The sequence below is a fragment of the Amphiura filiformis genome, chromosome 13 (assembly GCF_039555335.1).
Source record: "Amphiura filiformis chromosome 13, Afil_fr2py, whole genome shotgun sequence".
NCBI lineage: Eukaryota > Metazoa > Echinodermata > Ophiuroidea > Amphilepidida > Amphiuridae > Amphiura > Amphiura filiformis.
The window spans coordinates 57,727,894-57,748,531 of NC_092640.1; the positions used below are offsets into that span (position 1 = coordinate 57,727,894).

The window sequence follows — 20,638 nt, forward strand, 5'->3', positions numbered from 1 at the left end:
TAGACTTTTCTTCAAAAAAATAGGCACATACAAAAGACCATTGTGCGAACTAAATGTGTGGTAATTTAAACCTACGAAGGCCAAAAGACAATGACAAAAACTTGTGTCGGAACATGCATATAATGATCTCCATCGAAATATATATAGAGTGTTAAAGTGGCCATGAAACCTGAGCATGCAGGAAATCAAGCTTAAAATTAATTTGTAATTACTGATTGTTTTTCAAGTGTGTAATTGATTGTGAAACTATTACCGATTATCCTGATTATATACACCCCAATGCCAAACAGACATTAGAGAAAGTGGAGGAGAATGTCTCAGCTCAACCTTGCCGTACGCTCCGATTTATAAATCACCAGCATGATCTGACAGTGTACTGAACAAAATAAACAAACTTCGAATTTATTTGTTCTCATGTGCCATCAATGTAAAGTGTCAACGAAGGTCAATAAAGGTTGAAAGGCCTATCATCAGTGGAAATGTTTTCTATCTTCTTCAGCCTCTTCTCTTTTTTGTCACAAGCCACTTCTTTATTACTTCCATTTTTCTGCCCTCTTCTTTTTCTTCAAAATTACAATTGTTTCCTTTAATATGAATTTCTAATGCATTTCTTTTTCTTTCTTTATCAGTTTATCCTCTCCACTCCCCCAAATTATTTGTCTGACTTTCTTTTAAAACGTTCTTTCTTTCTCCCCTCCAGACCTCTTTCTTTCTTTCTTTTGTCTTTCTATAAACAATTTTTTCTCAATAGCATTAAAAGAACGAACGTTTTCCTCCTTTCTTTCTGTACTTAAATTTAGTGTAATTCCATAACTTCCTTTTGTTATTAATGACACAACATCCTTCGACCTCTTCCACGAAGAAGTTTACTATGTTTACCCTTTCTGAAAAGGGGTTTACGGAGCTACATCAGTTCAGACCTTGGTTTAATGTCAACAGCTTTTTGAGCATTTTAAACTATAATAAAAGAAGTCATGTGCTTCATCAAATTTGTATCTACAAAATGAGATCCTTGGTTTTATAGTAATATATTAAATCTTGCTTGTTAATCATGTGAAAACCCTTTCTGAAAAAGAATACAAATATATTACATGTGGTTGGCAATGAGATTACTTTTAAAATAAACCTTTCTGATCCATTTGAAATACGAGCCTAAATACATAAAACGTGTCTGAACTCCGTTAAAGGGTACATCAGTGTAGCCAGACCATTGAGTGGGGGGGGGGATTTCCGTCCAAATTTCCGTCCCATTTAGTAATCTTAATGACAGGTTACTCTTTGCCGTCCCCATTTTATCCCTGAAACATTTCTGTAGGGGAGGGGCACGTTCCCACCGGATCCCCCTGACTACATCACTGCTCAGGTAAAGATAGCCGAATTCATTTACCAAAGGCACCTTGCCATCTCGGTCGTCATCAGATGTCCATGATGGTCAAACTTTAACATCCTTCGTAATCATAATCTCGAAAACCGATATCGCCATCACGTATGATAATCATCACCATTTGTCATCATATCACAAAGAAAAAACATGATATACCAACTTCGTCGTGTACATACATTTAAATATATGTTTATTATAGTAAAATTTGAACAGGAAATCACGTCTTCCACTTTACACAGAGATATTCTGTATATTTGAAAAATCAAAAATATGACTTTATCAAAATAAACAAACTTAGTTTTTTCCACTTGATTTGTTCTCATCACAAGTGCCATCTTAATGTAAAGTGTCAAGCAAGGTCAACGACAAATTGGATCGACTTTTTGTGTAAACGATTTGTACATCCAATCTGACATGCTATTTATTTATATACGCGTCATCAAATTCTACAAACCACGACTCACTATACACTGTATAAAATACAGTGAATTACTGTCAAATAAAGGGCGAAACAAATATCGTCACCCTTTTTACGATCATTCAAATTTTCTAAGTCATTTTTTTGTAATTTTGAGAACAAAGTACAAAATACGGTTCAAGCATGCATCAGTTACGTAATCACCCTAATTATTTCTGATTATTCCCTTTAATTCGTCTCATTATCATTTGTTCTTGTGCAAAGATTGGTGAATAAATATGTTTAGATGCATGCTTGAACCATATTTTGTACTTTGTTGTTCTCAAAATTACAAAAACTGATTTAGGCAATTAATATCGTATCACTCGGCTGGCGATATGTCTTGTTTCCGCAGGCCTTTGTTGTTAGAAATAAAACTGAGTTATTGTTTTGTAACGACTAAAAAGATAGTAAGAATTCTTAGCCTTAAGAAGCTCTAGACATATTAAAACGATCAATTTGTCTTACATGTTTATAGACAGACCTTTTTACTCAATTTTACTTGTTGTCAGGTCTATAAAACATTTTTTTCTCAATAGGGGGAATTATATTATAGGGCATGAAAAAAAATTACCTACTATGCATTTTCATTTTATAGGCATTTGTTATACTTATAATATAAATAAGCTACAGTTAGTGTACAAAACCTCGCACTTCTTCGTATGTAGATTGTCTTATTGTATTTACAAAATGAGATCCTTGGTTTTTATAGTAATATATTAAATCTTGCTTGTTAATCATGTGAAAACCCTTTCTGAAAAGAATACAAATATATTACATGTGAAACTGAACGTCTTGCTCTTATATATATTTCACACTTAAAATCAAATTGGATTAAACTTGACTAACCATGTGCAGTTTGAATGACAATCTGATGTAATTATATAATGCCAAGTGAAGTACCTCACTCAATTCAAAGAATTGGGCTAGTGGTTGTCTGCTGCATACCACACAATGACAGAAAACAAACATGACATTCTACAAACATATGAAGAATTTATATCCAGCAAGTTAAAACAAATACATGTAAAAAAAATCTAATAATATTCGACTCACCAAATAGGAATGTTAAACTGGTGGCAATCCACGAATATAGCTTCATGTCGGCAAAATAATAACTCCAAGACGTTATGAGATCCAAATTATTTGGCTCTATGTTTAATCAAAATCAGGCTGTTTTAAAAAGATTCTTTCATCTCGTGTTCATACGATCATGAGACTGATGTATATCGGCAGGTGCAAGATTTCCTTTCAATGCTGGAAATGACTTGTGTAAACTCGGGGGCTATATCCGACTTTCAGGCATCCAATACGATCTACACACTGGCATATAGTTACATTTCATGTTGGTCTTCCGTTAGCTCACAAGCAAAACCTTTTTCACAAATAATTGTATCCCCTCTCCCCAGCTACTCCTCACACAATACTTTGTACTTTTTTCTTGAATTGTCCCAACGCTTTTCTATACGCTGCTATTCCCCTAGGTATGATGGTAAAATGTTTATTTATCCTGACTGACTTTCCTGGAGCGTACAAAAAAGTAGGCTATCTGTTTTGCCCGTGATGTTGTATAAAGTTGATGAAGATGAACTTTCTCTTTTCGGAAGTTAATGGTATAAAACTTAGCGTAAATAGCCGATAGCTAGAGGATGATATTGTTCTTTAGAATCCAAATAATTCCCTAAGTTCACTGCTGCTGGGGTACCGATGTGTTCATTGTGATGAGATGAACTCTCCACAATGTGACAGTGCCAATGACTACAATGCCCGTAGCTGATGATGAGAATTTCTTAAAAGATAAAAATATGTAATTCCCCTTTAAAACATCAGACTGCTTTCGGTGTTTGTTTTGAGGATCTTCGCTCTAGTTTGACCTCTCAAGATACTGAAGATAAATCCAAAACCTGAAATGCGAATTACTAATGTAAAAATATCCATTCCAAGAATAAGTTGTGCGAATCGTCCAATACCTCCTTAGTTTAAAACAGGCCACAAGCAGTTGAAAGCCTTGGTATAAATCCACCAAGCTTATCTTGTCAGCTTTCTTGAAAAATATATATCGAACCTGACCATGACTTCCATCGAGATTCAGAGTTTGTGTGTGTCAGTCTGCTTTTATTCAACATCCAGAAACGTAGCCATATACGTACGAAAATGGTTCTGAAGTTCACATTCCATTATTTAGATTGGTTTATTTAAGAGAGCCAACGTTTCAAAGATGAAAAGTTGTTGGCACACATATATTTTTACAAATATACTTCGCTTAAAAGATAGGTGTCCATCATAGTATGTGTCGCCGCCGTCCAGTTGAATACTGCTGTTCCTATGCATGGAGTCTATCAATCCATCACGGTATCTCCATGTACACCAAATTGACTCCGACGTGAAGCATGCAGCCTGTGTCATACAATTGCTGTCAATTGCCTTTCTGGATAGCCACTACGTTGACACCTAAAAATATATATCAAATTATCCATGTAAAGCCCCGTTTGATCCTCCAATCCATAAAAAAATTAATTTTGTTTCACGATGATAAATAAAAAAACGTTTTACTGCTTTGTCCTTTTAAGCTTTACCTTGAGGCTATAAGTTCCTGTTGCCACTTGCGCGAGATGCAATTTGTTTGAAGACCAAACGATTTGCTTTATAACCAAAATAAATACACGTCGAGATGAAACATAAAATATTGCCCAATTTTCTTGGTATGTTTTCTTCGATATTTATTATCCGTATGATCCACTTGAGTCCTTACTGGTGCGTACCAAATTGTCTGCGAAATGTCAATGCAAGAATTAAGTGTTTTTATTTTTCCTTCGATTACTGAATCAAATTGACTGCATATTGTGCATAATATTGACGACACAATTACATTGTTGAGTTGGTATAGAGGCTTGACAAACTCTAACTGGACAACTTACTCAATAGAATAAATATTTGGATAGGTTTTGTCAAATGCTAGGGTCGAGCTATGAATATATACCAAGCTTTGTGGTGTTTATCCGTCACAAAAAGTGAACAGAGGACAAAACTGAAGTGAAAACACAACGGTTTTTGTAAAATAAACTTTCAGTATAAGTTTGTTTAACAAAAACTTGATGGGTGGAACTTGAAAGGTATCTCGGTAGGAAAGAGATCTAAAAGCCATTTACTTTAATACCGGGCTTTATACTATAATGTCGGCTCGAACTTGAGCATGTGCCGCCCGCCGGATGCAGCATTTTATTTGATGATATCATCTTTAACGAGGCATGTAAGAATGATATTGTTGACTTGTTAGGTGTTTGACTGTTTGTTTATAAGACACTAGAAAGATAACCAACTCTGATTAGAGGTTCTTTGGAGCTTCCGGTAGCGCTGCTCTTTAATTAGCAGTGACTTCTTTCTTCACAATGATGCTCATACTTCAAAGTTCTTGCAGCTTGTACTTTATAGTTTAAGTTTGTCCCGAGCATGCCGAGTAGCAAAAATCTATTAACCTCAAAACCCGTCGCGAAATGTGCCCCGTCAGTCACTATATTTTTAGTAAAACATAATCCATCAGTAAGAGTAAGTAATGCCTAGGCACCAAAGTTAAGTTGATTCGCAAAATGTCGCCTGAAAATGTATTATATAAAATTGATGTTTTGATTCTCGTCCAGAGGATTTTCATAAAGAATGAGGGAGAGAGGTTTTTTTTTTTGGTTTCTTTCTTCTTCTTCCTTTTTTTTTTTTTTTTGTTAATGTAAAACAAGTAGGCCTATTATATAATTATTAGTAATTTTTGATCATTTCAAACAGTGCTCGTAGAAGTGATATTTGTTCTCTACTAAACTTATTTAGATGTATAAAGTTTTTCTAAAGCAATCCAAAGACTTAATTTGTATGAAAAATCTAGTTTTAAAAATCCGAAACTATAGGTGGGAGGGGACGAGAACCAAAACATTGATTTTTTTTCCGGCCTAAATGTCGGGCTATATAACTAGGGCTATAGGGCCTACAGGTTGTAACAAAAAAAGTTATACAATATAGAAAATAGAATTAGGCAAACATGTCACTTGTTGATTGTATTTTGCTTTACTTGATCGTCAAGGTAATTGCTTAAGGGGTAATAGTCCATACAAGATCCTGCCCAACGATTTTTCTTAAACTTCTTACCAATTAAATTTCATCGATATACTTCGAATATCTAAAATGAAAAAGAGGGGTCACGGAGTTAGTTTTCGAGAAATAATCTTTGTTTCAATAAAATCGGTGGTCGACAAGCGAAGATGTTGCCAATTGTGTAAACATGGTAAAGTAGTCCTAAAACAGCTTGGGCCACTTTTGTGTCTTTGCGTTGCAAAAGTGACCGAATTGAGTTAAATAATGAACCATGAAGATGGGTAATTTTAGACAATGGGGCGTTTATAATTTATTTTGAAATAAATATATTATTATTTGTTTACTAACTGGCCGATAAGCATGAGAGTTCATTTAGGTGGTACAAACTGGACGTGCGAAATTGGCAAAAAGTGGCCCAAATCGGGCAAAGCGTTTGAAACACTATACCAAAATTAGGAAAAAGACACCCGTGAAGTTTTTCTGTCAGCCAAGATATTACTAATTCTACTGCATATCACATTTAAGCCATGGCCTTTTTATATTTTCTGAAAGCAAAAATGCAATTGCTAATCATGAACATGATGAAAGTCGATTTTACGCAATGCACGCTATGCGTGAAAATGTGAAAAGTGCAGGCCCAACTCGTTTTCTGGACGAGTTAGTTAATTGAGTATAGCATTTGAGTCCGAACTAGTAAAGAAACCAAGTAAAGTTTTTCTGTTATCCAAGATGTTACTGATTCCACTTTATATAACATTGTTGACATGATCACTTTTATTTTTTCTGAGAAGCGAAATTACAAATGTATAATTTTCTTGTTACAGTCATAAACAAAAGGGTACCCCCTTTTTAAAACTTGACCAATACCAAAACTTGTCCATAATAAAAAGAAGCCCAATGTTAATTTTGTTTAATTAATGTTATGGCTACAGTTCCCGTTGTCTTTGCTTTGCTTTAATTGTGCGTGTGTAATTTAATTATACGGGGGTGCAGCATTTTTGAAGGAAAATAAATAAATTTGATTGAATGATTATATTCTGCACATGCTGATACTCGGATTTTGTTCACGATCCCCAGTATAACATTATTTCATGACGACCCTATGTGTACTAATAAGGAGATGTAAATTGTGAAGTGTCAATGCAACATGACATGATGACAAGATAGTGTGGATCCAAAGCACTGCATCTCACAGCCAGCCAGCAAGGGGAATCTGTGCCTCCTTTCATCCAAAGGTCAACATGACAGCAAATGATGAAACAAATGAGGTACTCCTCAGATTAAGCACAACACATATTATACTATTATAATATTTGACTTCTTTCTACTCTTTTATTCTGATTTGATTTGCAGGATTTATAATAAGGGTGGTCTTAACTCTTAACCCTAGAATTATGGAAATTTTGGGACCTCATACTACTTTGAGACACCAAAAATGGTTCCAAAATGCTAAATTTTCACCACAAAAAATCATAAAAAACCCTGATTTTCGCCCCCAAAAAATCATAAAACACCTGATTTTCACCCAAATTTCAACCATTTATGGCGCAAATTTCTCAAAATAAAAAATAAATAAAAAAAGGGCCCTCGATAATTTATAAATTAATAAAATGGTGTTTTTTACTCAACAATTGTTTTGTTACGTGTTCCGAAATAAATTGGGTCAAAAAACCTGTTTTTCGGGATTTTCTCCAAAATTGAGCATTTTTGCCCAAATTTGACCTCACAGAAGAATTCATCAAGTCTAAATATGTATACTTCCGTGAAACTTTAAGTAACGGTTGCCTTGCCAGAGGTCTTTGAATTTGTTTCTAGCCGACCAACGGCTGGACTCTAAATCCCAGTGGTCACTTCTAAAGTCTTTCTTTCTTTCTTTATTTCTTTGGTCAACATTTAACATAATTGTCTCTAGCTCCCAATTATTTGACCGTTCGAAAACTAAAAATGTCTCCACAATTTTTCCTTTTGCTTTGATTTGACAACATATTGGCCATTTAGGGACCAAATGTGCCATTACTAATCTTGAAAAAAAATGCAGACGTTGATAAAAATGCTTCTTCTTTTACCCAGATTACATGGTAGCGCAATGAGACTTGGATGCTTTCACTATCGACTATAGTTGGAGTCTCAACCTAAAACAAATTTGAATATTCATTAAGGCTTTTTCTGCACATAACCAAAGGGTTCAAAATGCTTCCTTTCCTACAGATTACATAGTACAGAGATTTATAGATTGACACATATGCACTGACATTAGCTGGTGTCTATAGGGTAAAGGTCATGGATTTTGAGTTCAAATTTACACATTGTCATGAAGGGGTTTTCAAAATAGGGTTATACGATTACTAACGCTTTATCACCTTAAAGTTCACTTCTTCCTGCATATTAAGTTCTGGTATCATCAGAATAATGCCAAAATCTATAGCATTGGTTTATAGGTTTATTATCATCATTTGGTTAATGAAATGGGGAGGGTCTGTCCCTTTCAGATGGTAATGTCAAATGAATAAATGCTATTAAAGATCAATTTTTTTGAATAAAATTTTGTTATTTGATATTCTAGTATGATTCAAAATATAATGGAGGTATTTTCAAGGTCATATGGTCAATAAAGGTCAAAAGGGGCTAAAGTTTTTGACATTTTTCCAATTTGAATGATTTAAAATGAAAATTGCAATTTCGCAAACCAGACACTTTCTAACGGTGATTGTAAAACAATTTGCCTAACTTAACAGCCAATATAACAGAGTTAGGCACTAATGCAGGCTACTCTACACACCGTTAAAAATCATAAGATGTATAGTTGGGCAAAAATGTGAGAGCATACTGCACTAAACGACAGAGTAGATCACAAGTTATTGATACTGTTACATAATCATCTTATAGACAGCTATTCATAGAAGATAATCTATGAATGTAGATTGAAAGAGGATTGGTAAACAGACTAAAGTGTCCTTTTTGCTATTCAGAGGTTCTATTTACTCTTGGTCAGTCATGCATGTTAATAATACTAAAGAAACTGACTTGATGCACTTTATTTATACCAGGGTCCATCAATGTGTTGTCTAGAAGAGACAATGAGTTCAAATCATCCTCCAGATATTCGCTCCAGAAGATAACCAAATGCATGGAGTACAAAAGAATTACTTTAAATCAATTTGGACCAAATTACACAAACCAGATTGGTATTGTGCTAAACATTTAAATGTCTTCTGGACGTTGTCAAATCCAGGATGATTTGAATCTAATGACCTTCCGTCAAATGAGCACTCTATAGCTTTCTATGGCACTGACCGATTACCATCACATTATTAATTTTCTAAAGTCGGACGCCATGGTACATTTTGATTTGATTGCAACACATTGCTATATGCTATGAGCTCTGGCATAATATGTACATTTTTCACTGTGTTCTTTTGTCATACCGTCTTTCAAGGAAAATTCAACAGTTACACGAAATTACCTCTGCCTTGCTATTAATGTTAGACATCTCAGTAATGTTATAAAAATCGTAATTATTTATGAAACTTGGTAGAAATAAAGTTGTTTTACCCTGCACCTATTGAAAAATGAACTATTGTTTACTATTCTTCTTTTGTGAAATAGCCACTTTTAACATGTATTCGGAGGTAATGCATATTTTTACAAACCTACCTTTGTGCTTTAGAATTTCTAGGCAGCTAAACCTCTATAGAGGGTCGTGATGAGTTGGTCAATGATTTGTTGAGTGATTAGGCCCCTCGTCCTTGTTTCAGAGTTGCCTGTTGCCTATAAAAGGAAGCAGTCAGATGTGATGGGTTGCCAGTCTGAAGAATTGTACTAGTAGGTAATGTGATTTTTAGTAATTTTTGATATATCTAGTGCTACGTCACTAAAAATGTGACAAAAAATCATAATTATGTACAAATATGTGAAAAATTGAACAGGCAATCTTTGAATACACACCTTTCAAAATCAACTTGATTCAAAAATGACTTCATTATACTAAAGAATTTTTATATGGGATCAAGAAATATTTTGAAACACTGCATGTCAGATAACTGTGAAGTCACTTCAAGGTCTCTGGCTGGACTTTTTCACAGAAGGGGTCTTCTGAGGATGCAATATATCTAGTTAAATTTGTTTCTAAAGCCACCTGATTAATGGGTTTGAGTTAAATTCCCTGAAAAGTCACTTGTAAAGTACACTTTTACTTCTATATTCTATATGTATACTTCTATATTCTAAATATGTATACTTGTATATACTTTAGACCAACACTTTAGCAGTTATGAGGCTAAAAAGTTTCCATCAAGTAAATGCCAAATTATCTTGTGTAAAAAATATAGGCCTATTGTGTATCTAGAAAAGTTGTGGCATCATAAATTATGTCTTCCTAGCAAGCACAAAAATGTTAATTATAAACACGTTTTGGTCAAAAAAAAGGTCATGAAAACGTTTTATATGAAAAAAATACAAGTTTAAAATGTAAATTTTTTTGTAATGTAATATATTTTGTCAACACTTAAATAACATGTTTTCAATGTTTTCAAAATGTTTTTAGAATTTCTGATTGTGAGGTAATTAAACCTCTTTGGGAGGATTTGGCTAAAATTAGAAGGATGACATTGATTTTAACATTTCTACATTTTGGGTGTCTGATGATAAGGTTTTAACATACATGTTCGTAAGTATTTATTTATATTTAAGAAGTAGAAGTATCACAGACAGCTATACAGTGATCAAAAACAAAAAATGGTAGAGCTATTTTAAATTTTACTATATTTTTATCTTTTATATTTTCAATTTTATATTTTTGAATTTTAATTTTTATATTTTTAATTTTTAATTTTTATATTTTTATATTTTATATTTATATTTATAATATATTTTATTTATATATTTAAATATTTATGTGTGTAAATTTTAAAACAAAACTACCACTCTTAAGGAATCAGATAGCAATGTTTGCACAATATTTTTTGTGGGATATGAGAGCACAGCAGACATATCGATGCATTCTGAATATGAAAAAAATGATATCAAATATTTAGAAAATTTTATATAATTATCTTTTATGCAATTTTTAATTTTTTTGAATTTTTATATTTTTGAAGATAATTTTCCCCAAAAGACCTGAATTTTATATTTTTAATTTTGCATATTTTGATTAATTTTTTTTTGTTTTTAATATATACCTTGATTTATATATAATTTGTTTATATATTTTTGCTTTATATATTTTAAATTATTGTTATATGTTGTTTCAAAAAAAACTAGCACCACTCTGCGAAAATTAAAAAAAAGTTTTTGGAATGTTATAAACGTTTTTGTGGGATATATCTATAGCCTACAATCCAGAAAACATTTGAATATAAATGTCCTGATGATATCAAATGGGAATTGTAACATTTTTTGAAATATAAGTGATATAACTACCCATTTTATGCCAAATTATTTAAAACCTTTCATATTTTGAAAATTTTGATCTTCGGGGAAGATATGAAGATACAAAGTGTGCAACCTTTTTTCCTGGATTGTATATCTTTGTGACCTCAGATGACCCTTGGAGTGATCTTTTTAAACATTTTAACAAAAATTGCTGACATTTTAAGGCAAAGATTAAGAAAATATAACAATCTCTGGGCACCCATCTGACCTCAGATGACCATTGATGACCTAGTCATGACCTTGTAATTGTTTGGTAACTAGTGTTAATCATTTCATAAAATTCGTATTATCTACTTATTGACCTCATACAGGCATGAGAACAGATTTCCATGACAAAACAGCAACATTCTGAAAAAGCATAGAATTTGTAAAATGTGGAAAAATTCCCCAAAACAGGCTAAAAATAAATAAAAATTTGGACATCAAAAAAGCAGGAGTTCCTGCTTGGGCAGAAAAATCTTCATGCCTGCTCATAGTTTTCTGTGTAATAATTACAAGTTTGTAACAATTAGTGAGAGGGAACTTCCGAAATTCAACTCGCTATCCCAGGGTATTGACAAAGAGCTCTGGTCCGCTTAAGAAAAAAAAAATTGGGTCCCTTAGAATAATTTCACAAGAGGAAAAAAAAATAATGGACAAATAAAAAATGGATTTTACCATTAAAAAACAACATACAATCGTTGCCTAAATATAGAGGAAAACATGCCCTATATTATGGCCATATTTCCATTATATTTAACATGATTTTTTTTTTGGTGTCAAGCCAAAACCTTTCCTAACACACAAACCGTCCCTTTGGGAGCCACTAGGCGCATGTGACCAAAAAAGCTGGATTCAACATTGATCAAGGGAGTGGGGACTTATTTACATTACCCTACCAAAACTGTTCCAAGCTTACCCCTATGTCAGCCTTACACCAATAACCATAATGATTTTCTCCACAGGGATGCCTCAAATTTTCTTGAATTTCTACTTTTGCATGATTGTAATGCCCAATGGTGTACTAAAATACCCCGTGGAAGACTAAGCGTGAAGTGCTTTAAATTACAGCACAACTTAAGTTTTTATATTCATGATTAATTTCGGTTTTATTCCGAGTTCATCGATCGAGTGATGACCAAACACGTCTCGTGCATGTGCACTGCCGGCCATGCATGTGTATCATTGAATCAGTGATTTATAAACTGTGTGCATATCGCTATTCGTCTTATTTATACGTTCCAGCTGCTGCAAGCTGCACTAAATATAAATAATATATGTACAATCAGCGCCAATCCACGGATCACATATTATTGCTTTATAATTGTTATCACTAAAATGAGCACACAGGATTGTTATACAATTAGCCCAAGTCAAGAGGTTTCAAAAATGCTGATATATTGCTACATTGTATCTTGTGTAGCAAGCTTACCAAGGTGCACACATGGCCACTAATGGCGTCGGTAATTGGCGAAAATCTGGTTGTAAACCCGAAAGTGAACGAAAATCATCATTCCTATGTTCATAGTTCATTTCAGTGTCAGTTTTAAGCTTACCTAATGATTTTAACAGGAATTATTGTTCTAAAATTACCTCTAATAAATGCCCCCCCCTTTGGAAAATGCAATGGCTCCGAGCCCAGGCGACTATTAGGAAATACGGTATGTGAATATACCAAAAATCAGGTTTGTAAAAATAAATTTCATGTTATAAGCTCATACATTATGAGCATGAGTTTTGCCTTGTTTACAAAAGTATCTCAATATATTAATTTAACAAGACCATAAATACACTGGGCAGTCTTTCGGGTATGTTGCATTTTGCATCTGAACTATAAATAATCTCTTACTATAATTTGGTTCACCTCAAGTTTGGTAGTGACGTATGTGCGTATTTCGTTGGCCTAAGCAGTGAATCGAGCGCGTCAAGTTAATCACGCAAAGTGTACACACACACGAACAAGAGCGATTTGCTGGCACGCTTACGGTGCAATCGCAAAAAAGCATTGACGTCACTATGGAACTTGAAGTGAACCAAATTATAGGAGACAAAAGATTACACAAAAAGTAGAACCTGGAGTGAATTTCAGTAGCATCTACAATGCATAATAAATCCTAAACCCATTAGAATTCTTTCATTGGACTAATAAGATCTCACACCACCAAATCAAAGTCCCCTACAGACATGTACTAAATCTGCCTTATGAAAACACATTTTTTTCCTCACAGGAGCGACTCTGTTCTTAGCGATAGCTATAATGGATGAAATCCTTGCCTGATCCCTCTGCATGGGAAAAAATAGGTTGATCATCATTATTTTGTATGACTGGCCCACAAAGTCTAGTCTATGATGTCTGGGAATTACCTAATTTACATACAAAATCATGCCAGTGTTTCTGCACAGAAAACAGAAAAGGGCTACTTAAAATCATTGAAAAATACTTGATATCTGCAATTTGTGGTAACTTGGAGGATTTAACATAACTGATCATGACCAATCCAAATTTAGCCAAAATTAAGCAAATTTCTGCTCAATTTAATGCTTAATTTAATGAGGTAATGTTTTTTTTTTTTTTTTAATCAAAATTAAGGGCGTACAACCATATTTCTATTTGGTGGTGTGAAATCACAAGAATTACGATGGATGGGTTTTGACTTTAGATGGTTTACTTGCGATATATTGCCAATGTTGGTGAAATGAACTCCATTTGTCATCACAATCGGGTATACAATGTTATGAATCATTGAACAATAAACATACAATTCATTTCAAATATATCTTCACATCAGGGGAAAAATCATTTATTTTGTACAATTCAAATGTAGCCTCCTGCAGATACTTTCACATGCAAGATGATTAAAAAAATACACAATGTTGATATCAGTGTGTCTCAACTATGCATGCTGCTTAATATGGAAGGCAAAATAGCCTACCTGCACATTATTTTGCCATGTGCCAGGCAAGCGTTGATTTAATGTTTGTTTGCACTCTGCATGGAATGTGATCATGCACTTCATGTAAGTACTGTATGCATAAACCTTTGTGCCAGAGACATACTATTTTAGTCTCTATGCATGACAAGCCAATATGACAGGTTTACCATAGCCTTAGGTGTGGGGTTATTTGGAGTCCATACACTCTAATATGTGACACGATCTGGTCCTTTGGGGCCAAAGGCCACAAATTTGAAATTGAGATAAAGGCAAAAATATGGAGTAAAAAAAATAAAAAAATCATAAGAAAATACACATCACAAAACCTCAAAACTTCAGAATCAAGCATGCTAGACCTTTGGTGTTTTCAGTATATGATAGCCCAATGTTAGTATAAGGTATAATAATTAGCAACTCAATTTTTAAAAATACCTCAACAGATCGTGTCACATATAACATCTTTTGGATAAACAAAGTTATAAGGATTTCTGCATGAGGACCTTCAGGTAGCAGGGTTTTTGACCCACCACGTAGCTTGTGACTACTTAATTATCTGGTGGGATAATAAAAACCTTTCTTCAATATACGTATGTGCCTCATATAGCATGGCACTGTCATTATCAGAGTATGAAACTATACACCAAGATGTAAAATTGGTTCTTAAAAGCCATAATGTATGATTGTACAATATGAAATTGTTTGTTTTTTTCCTTCAAAAACCTGAATTTTTGCACATTTGCAATGATTACACATGTTGCAAGTTACACAGAATCTGCCAAATCATTGTTCTTGTAAATCAATAGGGCAATTTCAGACATATATGTAATGTCATATTCAGACATTAAGTCTCCCATAGAACTCAATGGTAAACAGCCGAAATAGCCAGTGGGTTTCTTTCACTCTACCTCCTTATTTCTGCTTCAAATGGACAGAACCACTTCCTGACAGTTAGTACTAATAATATTTCACCATTTTGGGTAAGAAAAACAAAATCAAAATTATGGCTTTAATACCAAATTACAGCAAAATCATCCTTAGGGGGTAGGTATGAAATTGTGTGAACCTTTTTGCTTTAATAAATAAATGAAAATACAATTGTCTGAAAATGACTTGTTTATGGGGACTGAGGTATGTCCCCACAGCCTTGTTAGGACTCCATAGGCAGTGGATGTCCTCACAGAACAAGTTAATTAGCATTATCTTTTTAGCTAGAAATTTGATTTAAAGATATTAAAAGACAACAGTACTAATTATGATTACAAATCACCACAATATAAATTCATTTTTAAACAAAAAGATTTGACCATATTGCTTCTATACGGTATTAGAAACATTTTGCATGATTTTAAAACTGACAAAAGAAGATAATTAGAAGTTTAAGCCATTTAGGAAAGGTTTGTCTCAGCTATACCATTTTTTAACCTGGTGTGGTATATACCAGTGTGCACTTCATTGGGTGCAGCTTCACTTAAGGCACTGGTGCACACATGCATGCGATTAAAGACGCCATATAGATGCACCCATGAAACAGCTGCCTCAACTTGCCGACGTCACTGCCACATAAGAGTGAAATACGGTAGTTTTCATAGCCTTCACTTCAATCCTTATTTTATTTCCTTCACTCACTCTTGGCTGAGACTGATTATATTTGATATATTAGTCAATTTATTGGCTTGACTTATGCATCTTGTATGGTTTCAGTGTTTGTTTCTAAATGATGACAATGTGTGTCCTTATGGACCAACCGTATAACAAACAACATCAATGTTTCGATGGCTTAGCTTTTCCCAATTAGCTGGGGTCTATGAGATATGCATGAGTTAAGCATTCATTGCATTGTACACGTAAGCATTTGTATACGCTGTAGAAGTGATGATGTAACAGGATTAACTACCATAGCAACAGATGAATACAATTTTTGAATATATCGCTCTGCACTACAACGTTCACACGGTACCTATGCATTGAACCATAGATGTCAAAGAACAGGGATAAAGACTTGGATTGTAATTTTATAGCATATTCATATCATGCTGATTGCTGATGATCATTCACACCTACAAGATTAGTATCTTTGAAAGAGTGGTATTGTATTCAATCTATGAGTGCAGACAGACACAGGTGATGAGTGCAACCTGCTTGTAGTGCAGGGCGATACATATCAAAATCGCAAAAATTGTGCATTTATCTATTGCTATGGTAGTTAATCCCACTTCTACAGCGAATTGGGAATATACAATGTACTGAGTGTATTCAACTATGGTAATCACTGCCCGTTATTAGAGAATAAGTATGTCTGCCACTGAGTCATTGACGTTTGATTGCATGTACAGTGATCACAAAACCACACTTCGTTCACAATCATTACTTGCTCACAATTCACAAAATATTTCAGTGTAGAATATCAATGGATTGTCTATTTTTGGGAAATTTTCATGCAATCCCTCCCCTAAATTTACTGAACTTTTAAGATGGCATTAGGCGACAAAAAAAACCACCTGATCTAAAAACTGGTAAATGGTAAATGGGATGATGGGACTGCTGGGGATTGCTACACCACCTCCACAGCGAGTCTGTCACCTTCTTATAAAGCCGGTACTCATTTGTACACCTGGGTGGGGAGAGGCAATAGTGGTGAAGGGCTATGCCTGAGTGTATAACATGTTGACGCCACATGCCATAACCTTGAGCTACTCATGAGTACGATTTGAAGTCCTAGACCACTGCGCCACCCTGCCCCTTGGACCGCTGTGCCCCTTAGCCCCTGTGATAAGTGCATGTGATATGCATGAGGTGGTGATGGATGATTATTTTGTGCCCTTTTTACATGCAATTATGTAAACAATGTTTGAAATAAGTGCCCTGTTAAGCACCCCACCAATATAACTTTGTTAAGTGCCTTGGGAGGATAATGGAACAAATGAGGTACATGCCATTAATTTCACATCTTTGCACAAGTGTCTTTTACTCTACTTAGACTCCATTGCATTATGTCTACCAGATTACATTCTATATATTTACATGACATAACATAGCAATTGAGTTGTCACTATAATTGACATCATGATATAACTAAAAATAAGGGTTTTTTACATACAATCTTCATTTTTTCCCAGCTGTATATATATCATCACATTTAGGAGCAACAGGTACATTTTGATGTTATTTTTATCATAATTGTAGTCTGTTTAATTTGCAAGAGCATCAAATAAAATAGAAATAGTTGTTTTTGTTTATTCTTTTTTGCTTGATATCATGACTCATGGTGCTTCATCCTCTCACAAATGTTCTACCATCTTTGAAAAAGTCATTGGAACACTTGGCACACCTTATAGAAATTCTTTGCACAAGTTTTTCATGACCTGACCACAGAAATAATGTATATTGTGTTTGGAGTAAACAGGACATCTACAATAATGATGTACTCTATCCCCTCTCCCCATCAATCAATGTTGGAACACATTGGAAAACTGCTGAAGACATTGGCATTTCCCAACATTGCATGGGGAGAGTGAGTGAGTTTTCTGTTCTGCACGAAAGAGTCCCAGGACTTTTTTCCAGGATTGTAGGTCTATACTCCCATTCTGCAATGTCCAAATTTGTGTGTGACATGATCGAGTCCATTCAAACAAAAAGTCGGAAAACTGAGTTACTATCACCACTAACTTGCTCAGTACCCAAGCCTACTGATAGGCATAAAAAAAGGCAAACGTGGCAGCTAAATTATGAGCTTTTTATATGCTTTTGCCCATATTTCAATTTCATTATTGCCTACTTTGGTATGATTAGATCAGATAGTATGACATACAAAATTCTGCATTGTGTTATGCAAAATCCCTCATATTGGATCATTATTTTGGATGGAGACCAGAATAGTCCCACTGGCAGTTTTTGGACAACACCCAAAATCAAAATATAATTTTGTGTCTTAAAGCACACATGCTACACAAATGTGCGCATATAGGGCTTAGCGTGCACGAGGTGTACAACACATGAGCACACTAAGGTTTGCCAGGTGCATGGCAAAATAATCTGGTGGCATACTAGTTTCCTGGCCAGGAGCAAAGCAAACAGAGTCCACTCATTTATTCTCAGAATAAAAATAACTTTCTGAAACACATTTCATGTGTAACTTATTATAATTTATATATATATCTTTGTATTATAAAAGTCCTGATCTTAAAGGATTCTCTATATTTTGCCTAAAAGCTTCCAAGAACTCTGCTGCCATAATGCCATCCACTACCCTTGTGTCAGTTGACATGGTAACAGTTGCCACGGTATCTGGTTTGCCGCCATCTACAGATGGAACAAGACGTGATCCGCCGATGGCTATGATGGCGCTTTGCGGTGGGTTGACGATAGCGGTGAAGTGTGAGATGCCAAACATGCCTAGATTTGAAACACTGTAACAAAGTAAAAGGACAAGATATGAATAAAAAAAGAGGAAACACAGGAAAAAGTCACAGGATAATGATAAGTCACTAGTGACATTAGCACTACATCATACAAAAGCATAAAACAAATAAATAGCAGTATGTCATGGTCAAGGGAAATCTCTGGGAAATCCTGAAATCCATGCAGTTGCAATGCTTACATCATACAAAAGCAGGCATTACAATTAACCTCGCAATATGCGCGTTTCAAATCAACTACTGGGCATTTCTTTTGGGGGTGTTTAAGTGTGAAGAAGTTGTGCACTACAGTCAATTGTCCAAATTCTGGTATCGCCAGTAATCATCGATTGCTTAGAAGAGGCAAAGTCTCTGCCCTTCCACACACCAATGACCAAATTTGTCAAAGTCCCTGTTTTGTTGTCATGAGTCATGACTGTTGATTTGCCAATCAGCATGACTGTTTATCATTTCTGCATTCATGCCCGTGCATGCTCAATCATAGCACATAATTCTGAAGATTTCAATACTGTACAATGTATATACTGCAGAATTTATGTTATCCATTTGTTGATGCTGGTGTTTACGTGAGTGTTCTTTTTCCAGTGCCCTGAACAAGTAACAACGTTACAAATTCCTTAAGCATTGTGGGACTCTTTGGCAGTTTTGGGCATGTTGAACTCTGACCTATTATTAATCTTTTCTGTAAATTTTGCCAAGAGTGTATTTTAAAGCCTAAGTGTATTTACTGCATTGAAACGCACTTGTCTCTGATTGACTCCTGAGGCGATCTGTTGCCCAGTGGAAATTTATTAATGGACTTTAGCCGTGCGCATTTTTAGCTCTGACTTTGCAACATCATGGTAGGTACATGCTCTTCAAAGGTTTACAGCAACATATTATATAGACAGTGTATTTATTTTTACCTGAAGCTTCCTCCTTGAAATTCTTGTGGCTTTAACCTGCCTTCTCTTGCTCTTTCTACTAACTCCTGCAAAACACAAAATGTCAAATACCCATTATAAACTAAAGCTGAATTTATACTTGATCGCTGAGCGATTGCAATGCACCGCTTTTGGAAAGCGATGGGCAATCACTGAATTTTGAGATGAATCGCTCATCCCTTTTACATTTACCGTACTGACTCGGTATAGTCCCATCCCATTTTTTTTTTTTTTTTTTGGTTTTTTTAAGTTATTTATTTTTTTGGCTTTGGAGTGTCCCTGGACCTAGAGCTAAATGCTAGGATCATTCACGGTTGATTTAAAAAAAAAATTGTAGGCCTATGTGTTTTGAATAAATGTGTACTGTCATACTCTATTTTGAAATCATTAATAGAGTATGACAAGAGTACAAATTTATTCAAAACACATAAAACCTACAATTTTTTCATTTTTTTCTCGAAAATTTGGGGTGGGGCTTTACTCGAAGGTGGGACTATACTCGCGTCAGTCGGCATACTAATCAGGTGATCGCGATTGCAGAACATCCATTGCTGTCAATAATTATTGCTTTGAATTAATTCATCTCCAAAGTTAATGATCGAGTCAGGTAAATCAATTAGCAAAATAATAGATCCAGTTGATATGAAATGATTGATCAATGCATTAATGTGTTAGCGACAACGCTCAGGAGTTGAGATTTCTTCAACTTCGCATAAGCGATATTGCCTCAGCGATTTGTATGGATTGATCAGCTTGATGCTCTGAAGACAGAAGTAAACATTATGCATGTGTGAGAATCACTTTTCTGCAAAAAGCGATCAAGTATAAATTCATCTTTATTCTCAGCACTGAAGCAGCCAGATGTGAAAATAGGGATGCAAGTGGGTAACAGATCTTATTACCTGAAAATTGACCTGGCTCTTGGACAGGTCCTGAAAAGATTTTATAAACAGTTGCTTCCCATGTTGTAACTGATTCAAAACAAGAATGAAGGGACACAGCAGAGAAATATCCCAATGCACACCTATTCAGTATTT

General features: G+C 34.6%; 1 protein-coding gene across 1 annotated transcript; it reads right to left on the bottom strand.

Moving 5' to 3' along the window:
- Positions 1 to 16,440: 16,440 nt before the first annotated feature.
- Positions 16,441 to 19,687, bottom strand: LOC140168567 (pyruvate dehydrogenase protein X component, mitochondrial-like). The gene is made up of 2 exons (XM_072191966.1): positions 19,584 to 19,687; positions 16,441 to 18,669 (listed from the first exon to the last, which is right to left on the bottom strand). Exon 2 carries the CDS (start codon positions 18,651 to 18,653, stop codon positions 18,426 to 18,428), a length of 228 nt encoding a protein of 75 aa, XP_072048067.1. The 5' UTR covers positions 18,654 to 18,669; positions 19,584 to 19,687; the 3' UTR covers positions 16,441 to 18,425.
- Positions 19,688 to 20,638: the final 951 nt, after the last annotated feature.

Coding starts and splice junctions, on each gene's coding strand:
- LOC140168567 (XM_072191966.1), bottom strand. CDS start 18,653: ATGTTTGGCATCTCACACTTCACCGCTATCGTCAACCCACCGCAAAGC.